This window comes from Sciurus vulgaris, assembly GCF_902686455.1.
Source record: "Sciurus vulgaris genome assembly, chromosome: 3".
In the NCBI taxonomy this organism is placed as follows: Eukaryota; Metazoa; Chordata; class Mammalia; order Rodentia; family Sciuridae; genus Sciurus; species Sciurus vulgaris.
Genome location: NC_136463.1, coordinates 83,665,642 through 83,691,664, shown reverse-complemented (window position 1 = coordinate 83,691,664; position 26,023 = coordinate 83,665,642). Strand labels below are relative to the sequence as shown.

Below are 26,023 nucleotides of genomic sequence, written 5' to 3'. Positions count from 1 at the left end.
CTGTAATGCCAATGACTTGGGAGGCTGAAGCAGGACCACAAGTTCAAGGCAAGACTTAGCAAGTTGGTGAGGCTGTCTCAAAAAATAAAAAGAGCTGGGGATTTAGGTCAGTGGTAAAACATCCCTAGGTTCAATACCCAGTGCCCTCCCACACCAAAAAATAAACAAGGGTGGGAAGGATCACTCATAGCAAGTTTCCATTCACGATGGCATGGCTTCTGGAGGATGCTAACAGTTCCCAGTGGGCCATGGCTCAGAGTTATCATCCCCATCTTCTGTCCTCCAAAAGTCAGGAACTGCAATTGCACTGTGATCCTCATGACATGCAGGCAACCCTACAACAGACTCAGTCTGTTTTGAGGGCTCAGCTATGTCATAGTTCATTTTCTACCCCTGTCCCTCTCCCTGCCAGGCCAGCACACTCACACAGTGGGTAGGAATGCTAGTCAAATTTCTGATGCCGTGAAAAAATACCTGTGAAAATCAACAGGAAGGAGGAAAGATTTAATTTGGCTCAGTTTCATAGGTTTCAGTCCATGATTGGCTCCTTTGTTTCTGGGCTTGTGGTGAGGCAGAGCATCATGACAGAAGGGCATGACGGAGCAAAGCTATTAATCTCATATTGGCCAGGAAGTAGAGAGAGAGGTGGAAAGGGGCCAGAGATAAGATATAGTCTCCAAAGGTATGTCCCCAGTCACCTACTTCCTCCAACTGGGCCCCACTTCCTAATAGCCCATTCAGTTATAAATGAATCAATGGCTTAATACATTGATGAGGTGAGTTCCCTCATGATACAATCACTTTCCAAAGCCCCACCTCTGAACACTGCTGCATTCAGGACCAAGTGTGCAACATGTGAGTCTCGAGGGACTCTTCATACCAAACCATAACAGTGCAGAACCTGCCTCTCAGTGTTTCACCTCCTCAAAGCTGTTATATCAGAAGAGGACAGACCCTTCCACATAGGCCAATTACCACCAAGACTCAAGCAAGAGATGGTTTTACTGCTTCTGACTCATGGGCTTTCTCTTAAGACAGTACATTTATGGAACTAGAATCCTTTTTTTTTTTTTTTTTGAAAACTAAACCAAATTAAAATTTAAAAACTTTATTTTTGAATAGATAATACATGTACATGGTACAAAATTCAAAAGGTACAAAAGGTATACAGTGAAAAGTCATTCCCACCCCTCTTCCCAGAGGCAACCAAGATTGCCAGGTTGCTGTATAACCTCTCAGAGATACTCTATGCATATGCAAGCAGACATGACTTAGACGTGAGTGTATGCGCACACATATATACACACACAATCCATAGATATACATTTTTTTTCCATTCCAAACACTAGTATACCACGTGCCATTTTTTCCCCACTTAACCATGCATATTGAAGATCATTTCATGGCAGAACACAAATAGCAGCTCTGCTCTTTCAAATTTCTGCAAAAATGTCCCATTGTAGGAACTGGCCATAATTTATTTCACCATTGCTATACATTGGTTGATAGTTTCCAACCTCTGCTATTACAAACAATACTTTAATAAAAATTCTTGTACAAAGGGAACATTCTTAGGTGTAGCACTACTGGTTCAAAAGGCTGTGCATTTGCACTTGTGACAGGCATTGTCCGACTGTCCTCCGTGAAGGTTGTATAATTGATACTACTGCCAATGCTGCATCTGAGTGCTGCTTCCCATAACCTGGCAGCATCATCCCATTTTTTGCTTTCACATGTTTGTAACATTTTCTACCAATTTACCTTTAGGTTCATGAAATATCTGGAGCAAAAACATACTCATGATCTTATATGACATTAGTATGTACCCTTTCTCTTTTCTTTGCTTATATTGGGAGAAAAAAAGGTATCTCCAAAAGGTCCTTTGAAAGATTTGAAAACTGACACATCTTTTCATTTCAACTTTCCAAGTAAGAGATTAACACAGCCTGAAAGAGATCCTCCTAGGCTGATGAATAGAACTGTCGGTCTGTTTCAAACTAAGTATAAATTAGAGGAAAGGTTAAGTTTAAATCTTGCTAATACAGGGATGCAAGGCTGTAATTTGGACAAGCCGATTTATCCTAGAATTTCCTGGCCTTGAGTCAGATGCTAGGAGACCACAGAAAGATGGGCAAGGTCCTTGCTTTTATTGCCTTTACATTCCAGAACAGAGGGGTGGGCAACAGAACTCACAAAGGACATTCAAACAGTGGCATATGCCATCAAGACAGACAGCAGGGGATGGACAGAATATGATCACAGTCAGAGGCCAAAATTAAATGGGTCTGTATGTGTATTAGGTGGTCAGGGAAAGTCACTGCCCAAGATCTTGGAGGGGACAGAGTTCTAAGAAGAGGAAACAGCAAAGCAATAGCCATTAAGAGCATGAATTTGGTCCATCTGAGGAATTGAGACAGGCTGATGTGGAAGACCCAAAGTATACCCTGGGTTGTTAACTGTGCTGCAAACCAGGCACTAAATCCCCCCAAGATCTTACACAATGTATTTATTATGAGAAGAGGGGAGACTATTAAAACATTACTTTTTCTGTAACATTTCAGCCTGCTTCCATGAGATATAAAAAGGTATGCTCTAAACTGAGTATAAAAGACCAAGAGAGGGCATGGGGGATTCTGAAGGTGCATCAAGCAAGGCACTTCCCTGGCAACACCCAGCCACAGGGACAGATAAGGGCACCCATCCTACTGGGCTCTTCAGTGTATTGTTCTGAATTAAGACATTCTACCTGTGGCCAACATGGGCCACGAAGAAGTCATAGAGCACCTCCTTCAAGTGTTCTTCCTCAAAGCATGCTGCAATCCAACTACTGGCGCATCCACAAAAGGACTTGGGCTCAGTCAAACTGTTAAAAATTATTGCTAGAATGCCTAATTCCCTATTAAACTGACCATTTGTCACCTGCAGAGTGGGCAAGACAAAACCATGTTGAGGCAGCAGAAATCCACACAGCACAGAATTCAGGCCACAGTTGACTGTTCCAAGTGCCCTTTCAGCCAGGTCTGCTCTGGTCACCACAGACATGATCGGGGCTTGTCAATATGATAACCACAAGGCTATGGGAATGGCACCTTGTGAGGTAGTAAGAGGGCTGCCTGAAAGCCTCCCCCAGCCTCCACTCAAGGTGTTTAGGAGGTCCCAAGGGCTTCAATGTCATGAGGCAGCATTTCTTCAGTCTGGCGAGGTAGCAGAGCCCAGCTTTTCTCAAAATATGAACTATGAACCAGAACCCAGTTAAAACCATGAATGTTAGACTCTCATAAAAACTTAACAGCTAAAAAAAAACTTTGAATGTGCCCTCTGTTAAAACACACCCTTTTATGTGACTTGACAACTGCTCTCTAACATACTGCACCTCCTTCTAGTGGTGCTAGCTGACCTGTCACAGGCACTGAACACAGGCCAAGGATGATAACAAAATATCCCAGGAATCTTCTTGTGAGTATCTAGTCCTACTCTGCTGGCAGCAGCTGAGTTTGGTTTAAACCAGTCCCATGTATTCCATGAGAAGCACATAAGAGTCAGGGGAGTTCCTGATCTAGAGGCTGGATAACCAGCTCTCTGGGTGGCCAGCTCCAAGAGCAAGCTCACTGCTCTTACTGAGCAGGGGAAACTGTCCACTTCCTGGGGATACCTGGTTCTTCCTGAAGCATGCATTTTTTTTTAAAAAGTAACTTAGGGTTTTTTCCACTCTTACTTATAATTCAGGAAAAGTCTGCAGATTCAGCAAAACATGACATTGTTCTACATATGTCTGGGCACAGAGAAAGGCCTGGCTCTGGGACCCCTGCTGCCATTCCCAAGTGGTTTCTGAAGTGATCAGGACCTCAGGGCCTTTCCTTAGCCTGAGAGGCCTGACTGCACAGTGTATCTAATGTCCTGATTTCTCACAATAGCTGCGGGTTGTGTGTAGAAAACAAAGAATTCCCCATATTGGCTGCTGTATCTACACCAAAGTGAGTTTAAGCAATGGGGACTAATTTATCATTTGTATTAGGCCCTGTGGTTTAACAAAACAACAACAACAAAAAATCACCTGACAATGTCCCTCTATACCAGAACCAAACAAAACTCCTGGGAAACACAGCCTAAATAAAATATAGGTCTCCACTTAAGGCTTATTGGTTACTTTGGATAAGTCCTGGCATACTTTCCAACCAACACAGACAGGTGAACTCCAGTAACTCCAAACATCACCTGTTCCTGCCTCCCTAACACCTGTGGACAAATATTCAAATTGTCTTCTACTGCTCAAGAAGTTCAGAAAGTAGAGGTAGAGGTGGGGGGTCTACAAGCTTCTTGACAAGGTTTCTTTAAACTCAAAATAATTTCAAACATAATCAAAACTGCTGTCTCCTTCTTCCTTCAAAGTCCCACCTGTTTGTTTTAATTACTTGTTTCAACTTGACTGAGCCCTTTTAAAACCCCCACATGAACACCACTCAGGGACCAGTGGAGGTGGAGATGCACCCAGCCAGGAAATGCCTGGCACAGAGAAGTGCCAGTGCGGATGCTGCTGTTCCCACCCGGCTCATCTGGAAAGCTTTGCTGGCACCAGCACAGACACTGATGGTGTTGCTAAGCCAGAGAGGGATTTTTTTTTTTTTTTTTTAAGTCTGTGTACCTCAGCCCTGCTTAATCACATCCATTAGGGAACTAGAAATGAACATAGTGTTTCTGTGACTACCAAATGCCCCACTTGACTGACATGTTCAAGCTTTTATGTCTTATGGTTCAAACCTGCTGGACAGTGTAGATGTGCAAGGTTCATGAAGAATGGAGTGTAAGACCCATACTAAGGTTTCCTGACCATGACTAGTCAACCGACTCTTGAGAGCCAGGGCAGGACTATGTGTTTGCTTTGGACTGCTCACTTCCAAAAGATAGAGCCAACTTCTCAGTTGTCCTTCAACACCCTCCAAAGTCTGTTCCCAGTTCATTTCTTCAGCTTGTTCTTTAAAGCCTCCTGCAGAGAATGGCTCATCCTCTCCTTTCCCTTATCCTCCAGAGCTTTTAATCCTGCATCTAAAACAGCCTTCCTACCTTTGGCCAACATTCTAGCATCCTATCCCCACTTCAGATCTAGCCCAATGCTGCCTCCTCTGTGCCTCTCTGCAAAGCCTCCTGCTCTCCTTGTCCAATAGTACCTGCTCATTGTCTTTCATTCAGCCTGCCCTGACAGCAGTGCAGTGTAGGTCTCCTTGCTTTGACCATGACCTTTTTGGCAGTGTAGAAAGATAAAACAAGGGGGACAAAAAAAGTCCATTCATGTGTTGCCTGTGACTCTAATGAAAATTAGGACATGGAAAGGTGTAATTCTTATTGAATCATCCTCAATATGAGGCTCATTGTCAATTTTTTTTGGTGACATGAACTTAAATACATAAGAATTAAACCCACAATACTGAGCTTTCATTCCAGTTGCTAAGTATATCATCTAAGCCTTCTGGCTGGTACTGATATCTTGAGAAGCCAGGAACAAAAGGCACCATGCTGGTGAAAGGGCCCAAGTGACCAACACTCACATAGGCTATCATGCATCCAGCAGCCTTCTGTTTATTGAAATACATCTCAGATGGCCAAGATTCAGGGTCCTGTGGGCTCTATCTGTTCCCTGGGCCATTTGCTGGATGCCTGGTGGTGCGGGGAAGGGACTGGGTTTTATACTTGGCTGAATCTCCCTCAGTGCTTATTTCTCAGTTGTCGCTTAATTAATACTTGCTGAATGAAAGACTTCTTTATTCAGAGAGTCCAGACAAATACAGGCACCTTCGTAAGTGCAATGTTACTAGAGAAATAAGGTTGAATGAACACAGAACAGACTGCCCAATTTCTTCATAGGATGATGGGTATTATCCAAGCCAGTGCTTACACTGTCTGATTCCATAAGCAACAACCAACAGAGATGAAATGGAAGCAGACAGGAGAAAGGAAACATCCAGGGAGTTGAAATTAATACAACCGTACCTCTCTACTGTTGCTTTCAGAACCATTTCATGGTCTTGTAGTGGATACATGTGCCATTAAAAAAAAAAACAATCAATGATGTACAAAAATGGCTGGGAACGTTCAGGAGGCCTTGGCTTTCACCTTGGACAGCAGCATCTCATTCTTGCGGCCCTCCTAGAGGAGAAGCAGAGTGAGAGGTGGTGACTACATTAGCATCCACATGGGACACAGACATTCTGTCCTTCCCTCCAGTCCCACAGGAGACACCTGACCAACTGAACCAGTCTCCTACCACACGTCCACCAGCAATGGTGAAACCTCCTGGTGACCTATTGACCTTCAGTGGTGATATAATGATGCTCAGTTCCTGGATTATCACACTGAAGACAACAGAGTTAGGCACTGTTGTTCCAAAAGACCTCTTGAAGTTTCTAAATTCTTCAAGGGGACAGAAGCCTCTCATGATGAGAAGTGGGAGAGGCCTTGCAGACACCCCAAGAAGTGAGAAGGAAGCCCTGGAGTACAGGTAGGCAGAAACTTTAAGTCCCTACTTTAGCAACAGTGAAGGCCAGGGATATTCTTGGTTCCAAGAAATAAATTTTCAGAAAACAAGATGAGATATATTCATCAAGGCATATTCCTTCCACAGCACTGAAAGTGGGCGGTATAAGATCTGAGTGCACTTGTTGAGGGAGATCACTGGCCCTCTTGTCCTGCGACACAAGTCATCTCCTCATTACTTTATATTCTCTTCTGAGGACATCTTCAAAAGCTCCTCTCTGTGCCCCTTCCTGCCCCCCTGTTCCTACTGGCCCTAACAGCTCAAGACACCATCTTCCAGCAACTCCAACATTCCCCACTCCTTTCCTGGGCTGGTCATAAGAGCCCAGCAGTACAGCTCACAGGACCCAGGTGTGGCAGTGGTCAGGCCTCCATGGCTACCCTTTCCTGGAGACCCATTTATTATGAGAGAAAACTTTCTCTCATCCCTGAACTCTGCAGCCAAGATCCCCAGTCAATTTTCCCACCTCCCTGAGAGAGGCTCAGGTGCTCCCAGTGCTCTGCTCTTTTATGCTGTGGCAGCACAGCTTCAATGACCTGAGTTCTCCTATGAGTGCTGGTTCATCTACAGGGTTCAGACTCATCTTACACTTGGGGAGTTGGGGAATAGCTGGGCTCCTGGGCTGGAGGGAGGAAAACATGGCTTCGTCTCTCAGAAGCAAGGTGCTCTGATACTTTTTGAATACAATTTTGGGAAAGGGAGACAAAGTTTTCTGGGAATCAGAAGAGAAATAAGGTGATGTTAGGTTCCATTGGTTCTATTACAAAGGTTAAGAAGAAAGTTTTTTTTTTTTTTGTGGTGCTAAGAATATGCACCCAGGGCCTTGTGCATGTGAGGCAAGCACTCTACCAACTAAGCTATATCCCCAGCCCCCACCCCCCCGTTTATGAATATATTTTTTAGTTATATATGGACATAATGCCTTTATTTATTTATTTATGTTGTGCTGAGAATCGAACCCAGTGCCTCACATGTGCTAGGCATGCATTCTGCCACTGAGCTACAACTCCAGCCCCAAAAGTTTTGTGTGTGTGTGTGTGTGTGTTTTTTAATAAAATTTTGACATCTACCTGGCATGGGAGGAGGTGGGGATGGAGGGGAAGAGATGGAACAAGATCAAGCACATAGTTATACTATTATATTGACATACTATAGTCCCAAGTTTTCTGAAATTTTAAAGGTTTCCGTAATAAAATTATAAATAATAAGTGAGTTTCAACTTTTATCTTACCTTGCCTTTTAAATGATGCCAAACAACTCGGCAGCATTAATATATTTCTGCTGTAAATAGCCTCCACTATGGGTAATTCTGTATATCACCCCACACTGAGATAACATTTGAATTTTTCAATAAAGATATTCCAGCTGTCACTGGCTATGTGTGAACACTGACTAAATTTTATGCAATCTACCTGAAGCCTTTTGGGAGACCACAGAATGATATTGTCTGTCTCTTCAAAGCAAATACAAAAGGGCCCTTTAGGTATTTCTTTCTGGATGGAAAGGGAAAATGTCTCATTACCTCTCTCTTTCCTGCTGAAGACTATATCCAGCCGACTGTGCACCAGACACAGTATCCAGCAGTTAGCTCAGCTCACTCAAGGTTTTGTCCCCAAAGCCAGCTTCATAAAAAGTTTTTTTTTTTTTTATTCACCAGTGCTACTGTAGAAAATTTAAATCTGTTTCCTTGTGAGAAACTGTGGTTTAGAAATACACATCTTAATGTGATTTGTGGGTTTCAGAGTTATTTCCTGGTTTTCCTGGCAGACTTGTAATTAACAACCTCACAGAGTGAGCAAGTTAATGATTTTAGAGAAAACCCAATGTCTCTAATCAGAAAGGTATTCATACTACAGGAGGCTGGGTGTCAGCTTGAGGGTTTGACTTGGTACCTAAATGGTGCCCACGGGGTATCGCTGGTGCTCAATTAATGTGATGTAAACCAAATTCAATAAAGGAAAAGTGGCAAAGGGCCCATGTTCTGGACGACACGCTGTGCTTTGTTTGGAGAATGATTATTATTGCCCAGTACAAGTGCTAGGGACCAGGAAGTAGTGAGAATTCAGAACACAGAAAGAGAAGGGCAAGCAGAATGGAAGAGGCAAGTAAAGTGGGTAACAGAGAGGATTCTGGGAGACTCAAACCTGAGATGAAAGTTTGACTGTCCAAACCTTTTCTACTACAAATGAGATCTGATCTGGGACTCCTATCAAACAGAAAATCAGAAAAGCCGAAAAACAGCACAGTGACTCTGAAGATACAGGGTGGAAACTGAGCGTAGCCAGTGAGACCCACTGTCACCTATGATGGCCACAAATTATCTCAGAGAAGCTGGTGGGAGAAAGTTTAATACTTTAGAATTCTGACATGTGATTGCCAATTTAATTAAAAAAATTTTTTTTTGTAGTTGTAGATGAACAGCCTACCTTTATTTGCTTATTTTTGAATGCAGTACTAAGGATCAAACCCAGTGCCTCTATGTGGTAGGCAAGCACTCTGCCACTGAGCCCCAGCCCCAGCCCCGATTTAAAATTTTTGCCAAGTGAAATGCTAAAAAGTGTGAAGCTTAATACTTCGGAAGGCGCTGCAGTCCAAGAATGAGTTTTTTCATTTTATTTCCATTTGCTTTGATTCTGACACCTTATATTTATCCTGCACAACTTGTTTTTTGTTTCTATACTATCAAATGGGCAATGCTGTAGTGTCCAAGTAACACTTGAAATTAATTCTCTGAGCCTTTTCTCTTTATGAGCTATTTGGATTAAAGGGAGGAGAGAGCTCCAGAGGGGAGCAGCAGGGTCCTATTTGTTCCCTGCGGGCTCACTCACTGAACCTACTGAAACTTCATCTCCAACCTCTGCCAGGCACAGAGGGGCTCAGACCACAGCACAGCATCCTCTCCTTGAGCCTCAGGGCCTTCACACATATGTTGCTTCCCAGGGGAAGCACTCCTGCTGCCCCCAAGGCTTTGTCCTGCTGCCTACACAGTCATCCCCTGACCACGCCAATTATAATGGTCCCCTCAGATGGCAAAGATTTTTTTTTATTGTTATTACTTGTTCATTAGAGTTTCCATTCATTTCTGCTTCTTACCTTCATATGTATCTCTTCCACCACAAGGTAAACTCCTTAAGAACAGGCACCAAGTCTGTTTTACAACCTGATTTATACCCAGAGGCAAAGTAGGAACAGGGAGAACATTTGAAACGAGGAGATTTTAAAATGCTTGTGGGTTGTGGCTCCTAAAAGTTAAGTATCTTTCTGTCTCTCTCTCACTTTCTCACTCTCCCACACACACAGGGACAGATGAAGAAAGGAAAGATGTGGGGAAGGAAGAAAAGACTTAAAAATAAACAGGAATGGGCTAGGGATGTAGCTCAGTGATAGGGTGCTTGCCCAGCATATGCATATGGCTCTGGGTTTGAGCCCCAGCACTGGAATAAACAAACAAACCCACAAAACACAAAACAAATACAAAACAAAGCAACAACCACAAAAACTGGAACAAAATTACTAGCATGCAAGATTGTTATTTCTTATTCTGTAGACCAAATGCTAGGATATAACCTACCTTTAACTCTGGTGTTTTTTAAGCAGTCTCTGAACTCACCAAATCACATGGACTCAGGGTTAGGAAGGGTGAAGGAACCTCTGGAAATAAAGCTACTGAAATCCTGGCAAGTGACAAAATGCAGTCTCCTTTTTGAGAAAAATGTCTTAAGAAAAAGGAAGACATGCAGGTGAGGTGGCACCCACCTATAACCACAGTGCTTTGGGAGGCTGAGGCAGGAGGATCACAAATTTGAGATCAGTTTCATAACTTCACAACTTAGTGAGACCTTGTCTCAAAAAAAAAAAAAAAAAAAAAAGGAGGTTACAGCTCAGTGGTAACCTGCACATTGGTGGTTCAATCCCCAATATCAATCAATCAATCAATCAATCAATAAGAGAAAAGAAAAAGGCAAACACTTTTCCTTCTGGAACAATGAAGAGTAACACTCTCCAAATGCAGGGAGAAAAAACAGAAACAAACAAAATTCAGTTGAGTGTTGGTGTTGGGTATTAGTTGGTGCCAGGCACAACCCACCAGGGAGGAAACTATAGCCTAGTCAGAACAGGGTCACTGCCAAGGTGCACAGCTGTTAAGTGGCAAAGGCAGGATGATAACCCAAGCCTGTCAACGTTCTCACTCTTCCCACGTGGCTTCTCAAGGTCCCTCCCATCCTAAGACTGGCAGGAAAGAAGAGTCTATCCATTAACTCATAACAATGTTTACAGGTGGACCTTGCTGTAGGTTATGGAGTCATTTCACCTGTGAGTTTAATGCACTATCTAAATGTTAGGAAAAAGAAAAGAATATGTGATGTCTCTTACAACAGTTAATTACAGCCTCAAGACTGGCCAGAGAACAAAGCGACCTTCAGCTACCTAAATGCCACACTGTACAGCTAGAACACAATACCAACTTGCCATTTCCCTTCACAGACAAGAAGAAACAAAAAATTCTGCTCTGGTTCTTCAAGGCTCATCTTGAGGTGAACATAAATTTTACTTTAGCTTTACCATGTCCTGCCCAGCCCTCCTCTTACCTCTTTGAACTCTTTCACAGTCTTAAAGTACAGCCTCTGCTTTTCCAACAGCTCCAAGTACTGGTCGTTCAACTGGTCTCTTCTCATTTTGTTCTCTTGCTTCTTCTTTTCCATCTATTGAAAACATTTGGGAACATGGTGGGTAATGAAAAGGTATTCTGACAAACTGCTGCTGACAATATCTGGAGGGTAACTATTATTAATAGCTTTCATGGATTTCCTTCCAGCACTTTCCTTCCACATGTAGTTTTTGAGGTTTATTTGTATATTACATGAAGTCTGTATAATTTATTCAGTAATTTTCCTATCACTAATGCTAACTGCTTACATTTTTTTGTTACTACAAACAACTTCACAATAAATAGTTGGTGATTCTCAACTGGGAGCTATTTTGCCTGTAGTAGACATTAGGCAATGTCTGGAGCAGTTGTGACTGTCATGACTGTGAGGTGGGAGTATTGTAGTTACCACAGGGTAGAGGCCAGGGAGGCTGCTAATCATCCTATGATGGCCAGACAGCTTCACAGCAAAGAACTGTTCTGCTCAGAATATTATTGTGTTGACTGTATGTTGCCAGGCATGGTGGTGCATGACTGTGATCCTGGCAGCTTAGGAGGCTGAGGCAGAAGGATCACAAGTTTGAAGCCAGCCTCAGCAATTTAGCAAGGGCCTAAGCAACTTAGTAAAACCCTGTCTCAAAAACATAAAAGGAAGGAAAAAAAAAAGGCTAGAAAGGTGGCTCAGCGGCAAAGCCCCCCTGGGTTCAACCCCCAGTACCCAAAATAAATAAATGAATGAATGAATGAATAAATAAATAAATAAATAAATAACTGTATGTCATAACATAAAACTGTGTATCTTCTTTTCACTAGATGTAATTAATTATTTCTATGCTACAACTGCAATTTTTAAAAGTACACAATATTACTGATCATTATTTACTGGTAGGCTGTGGAGTGTTTCCAAAATTTTGATCCCATACATACAGGCTAGACTGTGATTTAAGGAGACCTTTCTAAGGGACCTAAAACTTATTTATTTAATAAATACTTATTCATTCAATAAATATCAACACCTATGGAAGGAACATCTAAATGTAGCGGTGAACGAGGCGAAGTCCCTGCTCTTACACTACACATTTTAAAGACAGCAAATAAGCACCCTAATAGATGTGTAAAATTCCCAGGAGCCCACCAGTACAATGAAGAAAATGAAACAGGCTGGTGATGGAGTGAGTTGGGCACATGACCTCTTCAGACTGGAATGTCATAGGGGCTGAAGATTTTATGGCATTGGAGCAGAACTAGCAGTCATCTGTGCTGCATTTTCTGAAGACAAACTTGGAGCACTTCCAGGCAGGAAGTAATGGCAGAGTTATGGTATAGAGCCAGTGCTTGCTGAATTAAATCATGAGCGATGCTTTGCCTGGGCTTCACTGATGTGTGACTATGATTTTGGAAGGAATTTACAGTTATTAAACACAAGTTACAGGTAACCTTTACACAGCATTTCTCCCTACTCTCTCCACACTAATGGCCTCTATTGATGTCAAAGGTAAAATGTAACTGGTGTCCCCAATACCTATCTCAACACTGTTCAGGAGGCCCAGGCAACATGGGGATTGTTTCCCCACTTCAATCCTGACTCTGAATCAGCTCCAGAGTCCCAAGGCTCTGTGCCCTCCTGAGGTTACCTGCACACATCTCTAGCACCAGCACCAGCCTGCTGCAATTCCCACTGCTACTCCTCCTTGAAGCCCTTTACCCCAAGCCGCCAGACACTTCACCTGCAGGGTTGGGTACAGTCCCTTTCTCTTAGCACAGTAGGCAGCTAACTCTAGCCTGGGCCTCTCCTGTTGGCTTAGTACTTGGGTAAAAAAATCTGGTTATGACTAATTACATTTGAGTGATGGAGACAAGGCAGTTGAGTTCAGTTACGAATTTATCCAGTACCCACTATAGAAGGTAGTGTGGCAATGTAGAAAGGGAATGAGATTGAGGCCAGAAAAGGCCAGATTCAAATCCTAGCTTTGCTATTCACTGTGAATCATGGATAGGTTATTTAACATTTCTGAATGACAGGTCCCCCTTAGCTATAAAATGAGGATAATGTCAACCTGATTACATATTGTTATGAGGAATGTATGATATTAAATGTTAAGGCAGTGATACATATTTTGGTTAATGACAGCTGCTCAATAAAGGCAGTTTTTCCTAATGTTTAATGTGCCACAATGCATGCAGTCAGCAGGAAAAGTCCCCTCACTCTCAAGATCAGGAGCTGACTCCCAGTTCTGAGTTTGCTGACTGTCTATTGTCAGTTGTGTGGCTGGAATAGTGGGAGAAACCACATTTCTCCACAGTGGCACTTTTTTTTCCTCTCTGATGATATTTCACTGACATTAATAATGGGGACATCAATGATGTTTTTCTACAGGGAAGGAGATGGAGCACTTTTACCATTAGCTCATCCTTTTGGGATAGGATTTCGGGCAGCTTCAATGTTTGCTTTTTGAAAGTGGTTCCTTTATGAGGACAAGACCCAGAGGCAATTCCTTCTTTCATTTTACATCATGGCACCACTCTCTGGAGCACTGTGCCCCAAGATCCTAAGCAGAGACAAAGTCCCCACTAGATTTCACCATTGAATCTGAGGACCATTCTGATACCATTTTTACATAGGATTGAGAGCAAGAGGTGCTTGGAAGTACCAGTTAGGATTCATTTGGGAATGTGGCAGAAACTGCAGCTGCATGTCTGCACTCAGCTTAAGCAGCTGGAAGTCCACCTGTACTCCCATAGTGGGGCCCTGCAGATGGGACAAAAGGAGGGACACCTCTAGTTGCCCATGGACTGCAGGGTTCTTGGCAAACCTCTCTGGGGCTCTCGTGCCCCTTCTCAGTTATCCTGTTCTCTTCTTTTTTTTTTTTCTTAATTTTTTTTAGTTGCCAATGGACCTTTATTTTATTTATTTATATGTGGTGCTGAGAATCAAACCCAGTGCCTCACACATGCTAGGCAAGCGCTCTACCACTGAGCTATGACCCCAGCCCTTTCTTCCGACTTGTGAGGTTCAATTTCTTGTTTTGACAAAAACAAATTCAGAAAATATTTTTCATAAGGGGTTCTTGAAAACCAAAATGCCCTCAAGATCTGAAGATTCCTAAGGAATGAATGTCTTGTGAAACAAAGATCCAGTGAAGAGCTAGAGAGGAGCCTGCTGGGGAAAGGCAGTTCTTTTCACCTATAAAGTAGGGGTGACACAATTAGTGCACTAAGAGGTTCTCAGGAGGATGAGTATAGTAGATGCTCAATACCTTGGAGCTACTACTTATAGCAGCACTTGGACCCCAGAGTGCAGGGGGTCTAGGGGAAGGCCCTGCTGCTGCAGAATCGGTTGCCTGGTGGGACTCCCTGTGGAAGGAATGCCATAAGGATGCACAACATACTCCCAGGACCTCCCCACCACCACCATGGAACTGCTGTGTGACAGTAAAGAAGCCACTGACCTTCATTCTGCTTTGCTTAATTCCTTCTACAATCTGCTCCATCTGGCGTAAAAACTGGTCTCGGGCAGCAGGAAAGGCCATGGCTCTAAAAGAGAAACCAGAAAGGTGTGATCAGCACACAGGACTCTGAGAAATCGGAGTGGGGACCATGGACTCGCTCCAGTACCCAGATTATGCTCTGACAGGCAAACTGGCCTTTGCAAGGCAATGTGGGGGGCGGGGGAGGATTCTATACCTCAGAGGAAGTTAGGACAATCAGTCTGGTCTAATAATGTTAATCTTTTATTTCTCACTTTCCCTACAACTTGCTTTCCTTTCCTTTTTTTTTCAACTTTCTTAATATATATTTTGTTAAAGTAAAACATGACTAAAAATTACAAAAATATTTTTTACCTTGAATTATGGAATGTACCACACAAGAAATTAATTCGATTTGGTTTATAAAAACCTGAGAATCGGAAGACATTGCTCAGGATGGGGAGACATATCCTGGGTTTTCCTAAAACCAGGGTTGAGGAACCTGGTCCTGTTGCTAGAAGTAGCAGCTAAATGAGTGGACTCCTGCTGTGCTAAGATATTTTTCCTCATCTCCAGCTCTGCAGAGAGAAGGATACCAGGAGCATCAGAACACTCCCAAGGACTGAGAATTATTCCAAAGAGTGGGCCCAACAGAGCAGAACTCTTCACAGACACCCTCAAACTGCAGGTTCTCTCAATTATGAGGAAAGAAAGATGAAGCACCATTTTTGGAAATGTCATAATGTCAGGCACTAACTGAATCTGAATCTTAGGAGGGAGTTATGGTAGTTTTTGTTTCTTTCTTTTTTTTTTAACTAGAAAAGAAGCATAAAATCTAGAACCTGTAATTTATTAAGACCTTAATCTGGGGCCTGAAAAGGAGGGCAGCAGAAGTTTGTGCTAGAGAAAGGAAGCCTGCTATCCTGGGAACAAGCTCTGTCAGTAGATGGTCCTGGCAGCCCAGGACTTACTCCCAGATGGTAGGCTTCCTTTCTCTCTAGCACAAACCTCTGCTGTTCCCCTCTTTGGCTTCAGGGTTGTGGTCTGGGGATAGGTGGACTCTGCATCTAATTTCTGGAGAAAAAAAAATTCATATCTGAACAAAGTGGTTTAGAGGATACACATTAACTTAAAAGAAAACTTACAAGATTTTAAAAATCTTTAAAAATTATAGATTTTATTATCTAAATTTCAAGGTATTTCTATGTGCTTAAGAACAAGTGGTATTAATCTCATCTTACCAAGATAAAACTAATATTCAGAAGATTATAGCAGCTAGCCCAAGTCAAATGATTTGAAAGTTTTTTTCCTAAGTTATTCATAGTGTTTTTAAAATTCACACTAACATCATTATATTTTTGCAGGAACTCAAGGATAGTGTAACCAATTGTATCTGCTCTTAGTGGAAGAGATGGAAGAGTAAGAATCCATACCCATCTTTAAGGCCTACATGCACCTTTCTCAATCATACCATGACAATATAAGGTGGAAGCAATACAAAGAACAGGGCAGTCAGGGTATTCATAGGAGGGAGGATGGACTATACTTACTGGGAGAAGTTCTCATGAATTGAGTTCAGCAGGCTAATCTGGGGAAGTTAAAAAACAAACTGTAAGTTAAAGGCTCACAGACCCCCAAACTACCTCGATCACTGAAAGCTCTCCTCTCCAAATACTGTTTCTGAAAGGAACATACACCTTGTTTAAGTAGATTAAAGCAACAGATGAAAGAAAAAAGAGCAACATGTTCTTAGTCCTATAGTATTTTTCAGGAATCCACCTCTCTCTGTGTACTCATAAAAAACTCTTCTTCATACGATGCATTCCCATGGAAATACAGGATGAGGGCTCTTTGAAGGGCCCTAAATAGCAGCTGAGAAAGCATTTAACTAATACTAGGGCTCTTTGGGCAAGATGCTACCACAATTTGCTTCAATCTTGCTTAAGACTGCACTTTATTTTCAGGGCTATAAGTGCAGGGGAGTCAGCTGGAATGCTGACTGAGAATATAGGACCCATCTTATTGCTTCTTCCTGAATCTTCTTGCCCACATGCCCAGTTGCTGGGTGACTCTGAGGGCCCTGAGGGCAAGTTTACTTCATGGTCCTGTTCCAGTGGTAATTGCCTAAGCCCCCATAATAACACCCTTGACTTGCCGCAGTGATTTAGTCCTTGGAATGGCCAGGTCTGGAGCCTAGCAACTTGAGTTCTCTTTTGGCTGTGTACACACTCAACGATAGGCTCAGGACTAAGCAATTACCATACCTAAACTTCCAGTTCATAGTCTGCAATGTGGAAATGATATTCTTGTATTTAATGCTCCAAAGAGAGGTTTTCTAAAATATCACAGGTGTAAATTATTTGGAATAAAACACAATTATTCAAATGCAAAATTCTGTGTTAATTTGGTTTGAAATTAAAAAATCTAGCCTCTCTCACCTAGTCCAATACTCCAAGTTTGAAAAAAGAAATGTAACAACTTTGAACACTGATGATATAGTCAAGTCAATGGGGTTCAAGGCCTCCTGAGAAGGGACCGATCTATCCCTCTGTTAGGGTTGGTAAGTCTTCTCCTACACTCAGGGCCTGGGCAGAACTCTGCCGATGTCTGACAAATCTCACCAAATGCACTCATTTATTCAAACATATTAGATTCCTGTTACTGTATAAAGGTCTGGATACAGAGAAATAAAATTCAACCCTTTTTCAAGCAGTGAGTCTGTCTGATTTGACAGAAAAGAAGCAACAAAAGTAACAAAAATTAGATGTCTTGATTTTTCAGATGATACATCTATGATATTATTCTTATTAAAGTTCTTATAAAAATTTTCTAATTAGTCCAGGTCAAAAATTTGAACACAAATTCTGTAAGCCCCAAGTTGAGGGTGGGTAGAAACTAGTATGTACTAAAAATCCACCATATGAAAGCAGCTTACATGTTCTCATTCTGTCTTGATCATAACCAACAACACAATCAGATATGATCCCCCTTATGGAGGTGAGGAGAATGAGGACAAGCTAAAGCTCAAATATGACTTCAAACCCTGTGCTCTCTTCACCACACTGTGCTGTTGTCAAGGCTGGGACTATTCTTTTATCTAAATTCAGCTGCACATCCTGCCCCAATCATTTGATGTCCTGTGTGTGGGAGGGTGGGGCAGGGGGACCAAATCATGAGTAGGAAGTCAGAGAATAAGACGGAAGTGGGGCATGCCTGTGTCAATTTTTTGCTCCTGCTTCAAATTTTCATTCCTCTTAGTTCAGAGGCATGTCAGTGATGAATGAAGAGCTATGTTCTCCATGCCAGCTTGAACGCTGCCATCCACTATCCCCACTTCATTCAGCTGGCTCCTCCCCTCCTCACCACCTTCCACCCAGCCTCAGAGCTTGTACTATACTTCTTTTCATGATGGCGTTTCTCACAGGACACTACAGAATGGCTGTCCACTAGCCTCACTTCACTGAAGATGATGAACTCCTTCCTCCTGCTCTTTCTGGAGGTGAATCCTGGTACTGGACATACAGTAGGTGCTCTTTCTACATAAACTGAATGCACCCATTCCAGGCATCCAGTTCATTTTAACTTCTGCACTGTTAGCTGCTCACTGGATTGTTTTCTTTTTAAAGTTTCTTACCTCCTTTTCCAAATAAACCTTTTTATCATCCAGGGTATTATACAAAGTGAAGAATTGCTTGGTTTCTTTGTGCACTGCTGAAACTGTAAATGCAAAGAAATCAGCCCATGAGTAATAACACATATCAAATGGACCTACACATCCATTCCCTAAGGAGGAACACTGCCAGGACTCAGGCCTTCCAGGACTGGGAGCTCACTCTCTAATGAAGTCCCACAATGTGCAACCTCAATCACTGAGAAGTGCTTAAAAAACAATCTCAGAAACAATTAAATGAGAATGTCTGCAGGTGGGACTCAGGTCATCCAATGACACAGTATAACTGAAGTTGCAAATCACTGCCACAGATAAACAAGTCATCTTTCTCCCCGACTTGTTCAAGAACAGGTATAGGTTGAAAATATCTGATAATTAAAACTAGATATAGATTTTTTGATACAACTGCTTGAAAATGGCTTTGGTATAAACATGCCCTTAATGAATTACTATAAGGTGAGAAATTTACTCTGAATGTACAGATGAAAGACACTATTGTTAAAAGTTTTTGAGCAGACAAAAAGGAAAGTTTTAAGGCAAAACCTATTTTCTGCTGAAAACTGTCATTGATGATACCCGCCTCTGATCATCTGAGTCAAATCTGAGGACTGGCTGAAAGCTCAGGCTGGTGTGGTGGGATGTGGAGAGAAACATGACCTGGACTCAAGCAAGAACAGTGCTCAAGCTTGAACCAGGGAGGCGCTGAGAAGCCCTGGCCTTCAGGCAAACTCTGAGATGGACTTTGAAATGCCAAGTGGAAATTCCAGGACAGTGACATTTTGGATTTGGGGACTAGTTCACAGGCCAAGATGCAGATGCCTGAGAGAGGTAGGGCACTAGGTGACTGCAGAGAGAAGCCTACAAGATGTGGAACGCTGAGGAGTATATGGAGGACTTTGAAGATTATCCAATAAGTTATGGGAGCTATTAAAGTTTTTTGGGCAAGGGTACATGATCAACTTTCTGTTTGAAAAAGACTACTCAGGCAAGAGTTTTGTGGGGGGGGGGGGGTTAGATTCTGGGCAGAGATGAGAGGAAGTTGCAGCAGCAATCTAGAAGAAACAAACTTGAAAGTTACTAAAAACATAACTGGTGAGTAGCATGAGTTAGAACTGAGCGGGCCCGGTTCAGCTAAAGGAAACAGGGTGGGGAGGCCAAATTCAATATTCTGCCTGTTGGGTTCTGGGTATCATGGACACATGGATAGAGAAGTAGTCAGTTCTTGCCTAGGATGGGGGCTGAGGGGCTGGGGATGGGCTTATAAGGTCTGAGTGGGATCCTGAAGGATTTTGCCTGAGAAGAGAGGGGATCCTGGTCCAGGTGACTGGAGAAGCCAGGGTCAAGATACCAAAGCTCCCGGTATGCACAGAAGCAATGTGTGGGCTAGAGAGGGTCCAGATCACAAAATGCCTTTAGACAGGTCACTTATACTGTGGAGGAGCTATCCTAGTTACAGGAAGGAGATCCGCTTTATGCAGAAGGCCTGGGGGAGCTCCTGAAGACTTGGCAGCAGAGGGAAAAGTGATTTGATCATATGAGACCTAAGAGACTTAGAAAAGCCAGTTAATGATAATTTATCTGAGATGTTATGCAAATAAGAACATATATGGTGGGAGTGGTAGGCACAAAAAGACAACGGCAACTTTGAGGGCCATTCCGAGCCTGACAAGATGTGGTCACTCTTTTAGGTTGAGGAGAATGATCCCAGATTACTGGGTGAAGATGATGGTATTAAAGGTTCAGGCCACATCAGTAAGAGTTTGTAGGGAATAATGAGTGAGGATCCATCCACAGACACTGGGGTCATAATGTTCCAAATGAAGCTGGAAAGTGGGAGCTCAAGGGTCTGGTCATGGCTGACCAGAATGAGGGCTGGTTTAAAGCACTACTCTAAGAGCTCAACTGGTAAAGAATCTGTCTACAGTGAGCACCACAGTGTTCTTCCCAGAACTGTAAGCAACTGATGATGAAGTGAAGCCCTTCCTGGAGTGGCATTTGTGACTGTGTTATGCAGTCCCCTCTGCCATGCTGAAGTCAGACATAGCCTCTTGCCTTCTGCCTCATGGCCCTCCCCAGCCTCGAGAGCTTGTACATGGCCGATGCACTTACTCTGGCGGTAGAGTTCGATGAATCTCTTCTGATACTGTATTAGCTCAGCTCGGCTGGGAACTTCATCAATCTTGCGATGTAAAATTGCTATTTCGCGATTTCGTCGAGCCTAAATATAAAAGGGAGGGTTAAATAACACTATTTGGTAAAAGGCATTACATATTCTCTAGAGGCCAAAATATTGTCCCCTATCACACCTGAGCCCAACTACTTGCTCTAGAATGCAGGCACAAAATTCTGCCACTGACTTGAGGTCTCTCACATTCTGATTGCCTTCCATGTTTTTAACATGAGGGAAGGGAACTACATGTGTTAGGAAGGGAACTACAGAAGGCATCAGGACAATGGACCAGGAAGGAAGTCCTGAATGGGAAGGAGTTCTGTAGATAGCATCTGCAGATGGTCCACCAGGCCCCAAATGACCCTAGAGGAACTCACTTCCCCACCAGGTAGGGACAGGAAAAGAGGAATACCTCCCAGACAGCAGGGCTGTATGCCACCTGGCTGTCTCTACATTACTACATTACAAATGCCTAATCCTGGTAAAAAAGCCCTACGATTTATTCCTCAAATACCTATCCTTGGTCTGGGAAACCACCCTACTTGACTGCACATGGAAGGCTGTGAGCTGCAATGTGGCCCAAGGGACAGCGGTGATGGAAGCCAGCTCAATTCTGTGTATCCCACCACCCCTACCCAAATTGGGTCATCAGCAAACAATTGGTTTCATTGCAGCTTCCCTCTAGCTGCTCTGAGCTGCCCCTAGTAGGTGATTTCCACATAAACCTCCATGTACTTTGATGCATATGACTATATCTTTGTTCTCAAATAGCCAATCAACTTCCAAAAAATTGGCCATCTCATTTACTATCTCTTGGAACTGACAAAGTGCTCAGTACCTCACATACATTGAGCACACAAGTCAAAAAGTGTCCAAATACACTGTGGTACTCTCCTGGTTTTATTTTAATTATGTACTTGTTTAAAGATTAGAATAGTCTTCTATCAAGGGTATACTTGACTCATCCAAATTTAACCAAATAGCTCAGCAAAATAATTAGGAGACAGAAAGAGGGAAAATAGGATCTAAGGCTTCTGCAGATCTGTGGCCATTCCCACCAAAGCCAGGCCTTTCCTTCCCTGAACCCAGAGTACAAGGCAAGGTATCATCTGGATTGTGAGCTTCCATGAGCCAAATGCTGGCTGAGGGATTTTTAAATTCATTTCATGTGAGTTTAGTTTTAGGGCTGGCTTTAAACACCTACCTCTTCCCATTATTTGGGACTACTCCCTAAAACCTGTTATGAAGTAAGACAGCTAAAAGGGGCACACAATTTCAGAGAGAAATTCCTAGATAAGAACATTGGAACTTGAAACCTGGCTGTGGCACATACGTACACCTTGATTGTGGACAAGTACTTATTAATTTTTCATATAGAACATAAGGCCAGTAATACCTACTCTCCACTAGGATGAAATTCAACTCAAACAAGTGATGGTGAAAATAACCCACCAATATGAGACACTATCACCAACATCTTAAATCATGGGGCAACACTCTGGAAAGAAAGAGGACTGGTACACAGCAGTCTCATAATTTGGTCTCTAGTTCTTACACACTAAGACTTTATAGCTCTGCAGTAGGATATTCATACCTATTTAGATGTATCTGTGTATTGTTTGTTCTTGATTTTACTTACCTGTAGTAAACGAATCTTGTAAAGTTTCTCTTTCTCCATATTATATCTTCTGTCTAGGTCTTCCTAAAAATTGGAAAAGGCCATAATTGTGTAGGAATAGAAAACTTTTGCTTATTTTTATTTATTTATTTTTTTGGTACCAGGGATTATTCATCAGGAACACTTAACCACTGAGCCACATTCCAGTCCTTTTTATTTTGAGACAGGGCCTTGCTAAGTTGCTGAGGCTGGCTTTGAACTTGGATCCTACTGCCTCAGCCTCCTGAGTCACTGGGATTATAGGTATGCACCCCTGAGACCAGCAAAACTTTCATTCTTTGAAGGAGTCTGTGGAGGCTGAATATGTTTTACCATATCTCCTCCATCCTGAGCCCTCAAATTTCTTTTCTCAAAAGGTGGAGTGTAGGGTACGAGTCCTACTGCGTGTGAGACTCTTGAGATTTGATAGTGTCATAAATTTTACTTCACTAAGGATCCAGTGTTTTTAGTGAAGTAACCTCCAAATCTACAGCCCTTCCCCCATACCTCAAAAAATACTATAATGAGAAGAAGCTAACTCGTTACAGATATGGCCACTGTATGGAGATAGTGCTGGTTTTCTGTTTTTACTTACAACTGAGAAGTCCAATATGACAGCTACTAGTCACGAGGTCATTTAAATTAATATGAACTAAGACTTAAAAACTCAGTTTCTTTGTTGTAACAGCCATATTTCAAGCACTCAGCAGCCATAGGTGGCTACGGTATTGGAAGGTAGATACAGAACATTTTTATGATTACAGAAAATTCTTTTAGACAACGCTGAAAACAGGGAGACACTAGCATTGCACTGAATGGAGGGAGAGAGATGGTTGGATGGTTTATTACCTCAAAGTTACAAAAAGGGTCAAAGGTAGCCCCTCCCCCAGCATGTGTGCATCATCACACACAAGTATGGATGGAGAGACACACACACACCCTCTTTCTCCTCCTCCACAGGGCTCAGCTTCAGGCAACTTCCAAAGGCTTCCCTAGGAAGTCCCAAGCCCATTCATTCTCCTAGCAGGTTATAAAGAGAAGCCCTTCAAGAAGGCAACCAGAAGAGCTTTCCCACTTTTTCTTTCTTCTTTCTCCTGTAACTTGCTGAAGGGCTGGGAGCTCCGATTTAACTCAGAACAGAGGTTAGCAAACTATAGCCTGTGAGCTAAACCCAAAAGCTTTTGGGCCAAATATGCCTCTCTACCTATTTTTTGTAAATAAAGTTTTACTGGAATACACTCATGACCATTCATTGACATAGTGACCTGGGCTATCACAGCAGAGTTGGCTCATGAGGCTGAAATTTCTACTATTTAGCCCTTTATAGAAACAGACTGCAGACCTTGCTATGTAGTGCAGTAGAGAAAGCTTTTCCCCTCCCCTCAGAGTCCACAAGCTGTGACAAGTGCCAGCGGCCAGCACAGGCCTCCCTACTTCTCAACAAGATGTGAAGAAAAAATGCCTGCACACAGTCCTGGGAGAAAACTCTCTGGAATGGTGACCTTCAGGGCTGTCCCTTAGGAGCCAGGTGTGTGAAATGGTACAATGTCCTGAAAGCCCAAGAGACAAAGAAGGTGGCTCTAGAGACCATTAAAGCAGGCATGAGAAACTCTCATGGGGGAAAGGAAAGCTGGTCACTACACCTTCTGAGGACAATACTAGTCTTGAGAATGGGCAGGTACTTACGTCGTGAGTCATCACAGAGGCCAGGTCTCCATGTGGCTCTCCGCTGGAGAGTGTCTGAAAGGGTGAAAACACAATAAACACCTTTCTTGAGTAGGGGGAATGGGATAGCTGAGGGTCTAGATGGAGACAGGGGGAGAGAGATGGGAATGCCTGTCCAGCATCAAGTGCCTTGATGCTCACTGAGCATCATTTGAAGAGAGAACAGAGAGTGAACAGCCTGTACATAAGTCCCAGATTTTAAATTTTTCTTAAGTGTCTGTCAGTTACACCCTAACACTCAAAACAGTAACTGTTTATGAACCTAAGAGTCTCTTTAACAAGACGTGCTACAAAGGGAAATGTGACCTTGAGAGTCTGTCATCTGGGCAGCTCAGATGCTAGCGGAGCTGTTGATTCACACCTCAGAAACTCAAAGTTTGAGAAATAATTGGAAAGGCAGGCTGGGTGGTGATGGTCCCAGGACACAGATGAATCCTTGGCTCTGTTGTTTGCCCATGTCAGTCCCTTGCAGATGTGAAGTCATGTGGCCTGGCTGCAATGAGTGAGGAGGCACCTCCAAGGTCAGGGCCCCTGAGAGTAGAGAGTGCAGGGCCCAAGTGGGGCACAGGGACCCTGGTGCTGGCTTGAAGAAGTCTCTTCCCCTACCTGAGCCTTATGCTCTTGTTTATATAAGGGTGAGAGAGGGTACAGTCAATGGGCTCTAAGGCTCACCTAGTTCTTACATCCTAGGCAAAGGGACCCTCAGGAAATAACTCTGAATGAAGTGTAAGAAGGGAAAACAAAATTGAAGGGATCCCTACAATCTTATTTGGTAAGAGAAACAAACTTCATTTTTTTTCTTTTGTGCTTTGTCTTTTTATTATTCTTTATTTATGGGTCCTAGCAATGTGACTCTTTACCCAGCCCTGCTATTTCCATGCATGTTGGCTTTGTAGACATTCCTGTCACATGTCTGTCCAGACACAGAGTCATTTTCTTTTCCTTATTTTTTCTCTTAACATTTAAGGGAGATCCCCTCGAGCTCCCTAGAGGAACAAGTCCTCTGTTCAGAGATGCAGTTGTCAGACATTTTCCTAAAACCAGACGCTCCTGCAGTCCTGGGGCTCTAAAGAGAACCCAGCACTGCTCTCCAGTTTCAGGTTTGTGGCAACATATCCCCAGCAGGACTGAAGGAGGGTAAATGGGTAAACGGAAAGAAATTTTAAGAAGTGAGTGGGAAACAGAGCTTGAACACTTCCTAAACTAAGGTAGAGGATTCTGTGACCAGTAATTCATGCCTGTGGTCACTCCTTCCACAGAAGGAAGAGAAGGAAGAAGGATGGAAATCTAAGAAAACTGCAGGAGGAAAGCAGTTGAGAAATGTGTATTTATTGGCCTAAGGGAAATAAACTAGCAGTCCTTTTTAGCACCAGACTGTTTGGTGGCTGGTCCTCTAGAGACCCTCCACACATAGGCCATAACTGCAGCTGACTGTCTTGAGGACTAACCAAGTCCTTACCTTTCCGCTTCCACCCGGTGTTCTTTCAGTTTTCAGGTTTTCAATTTCCTGCTGAAGCCGCGTCATCTCTTCCTTTAAAAGTAACATAAATGTTTGCAAAACTTGGACATGCTAATAATTGGATGCAATTATTTAACTACTATTTGATCCAGAAGAGACTTATTTTCACAATTAGGAACTATCCGCTCTGATCCCCAAATTTCAGCCTGGGAAGGTTCTACTTCCCACTTTCCCAGCAGCTCTGTAGAAGCTGTCCTTCAGTCAAAATGGGCCTGTCATTCCAAAGGACAGGTGAGGTGTACAGCAATCACTGGGAAATGAAATGAATGAGTGGCTCAGAGCTTGGCTCCGATCAGCCTGCTCTGCTTCCTCTCCCCAGCAGGTCTCAGTTTTACCTGTTCATTCCTGCTTCACCAAATTCCTCCTATACTTGCTCATCTTCCCTAGCCCTTAAGATCCACCTTCCAGATGGTTCTTGGGTGGGACTCAGGCTTCTATGTGTGATATACAGACATCCAGATTGGAAAGGACAGCCCTGGCTTTGTATGATGCTATTACCTTCACAAAAGCCATCTGTCAACAAAAGATGATGTAAATTGTATATTTTAAAGATCATTTTAAGACTTTCTTTCCAAGACATTTGTAAATTAGATAACATTGTTGGACTATACCCTCCCCTTGGAGGTCTCACTCCCGTG

General features: G+C 42.9%; 1 protein-coding gene across 2 annotated transcripts in view; it reads right to left on the bottom strand.

Annotated features, from left to right (window-relative positions):
• Positions 1 to 1,092: 1,092 nt before the first annotated feature.
• CCDC93 (CCC complex scaffolding subunit CCDC93) overlaps positions 1,093 to 26,023 on the bottom strand; it is a 97,553-nt gene continuing 72,622 nt past the window's right edge. For both annotated transcript variants that reach the window (XM_079135649.1, XM_079135650.1), the window contains exons 16-24: positions 25,326 to 25,397; positions 23,828 to 23,881; positions 22,124 to 22,186; positions 20,424 to 20,532; positions 18,279 to 18,361; positions 16,195 to 16,232; positions 14,627 to 14,711; positions 11,119 to 11,232; positions 1,093 to 6,141 (exon numbers count right to left, since the gene is read on the bottom strand). In XM_079135649.1, the coding sequence (XP_078991775.1) occupies positions 6,088 to 6,141; positions 11,119 to 11,232; positions 14,627 to 14,711; positions 16,195 to 16,232; positions 18,279 to 18,361; positions 20,424 to 20,532; positions 22,124 to 22,186; positions 23,828 to 23,881; positions 25,326 to 25,397 (672 nt within the window). In that variant the 3' untranslated portion in view covers positions 1,093 to 6,087. The remainder of the gene's footprint in view (positions 6,142 to 11,118; positions 11,233 to 14,626; positions 14,712 to 16,194; positions 16,233 to 18,278; positions 18,362 to 20,423; positions 20,533 to 22,123; positions 22,187 to 23,827; positions 23,882 to 25,325; positions 25,398 to 26,023) is intronic.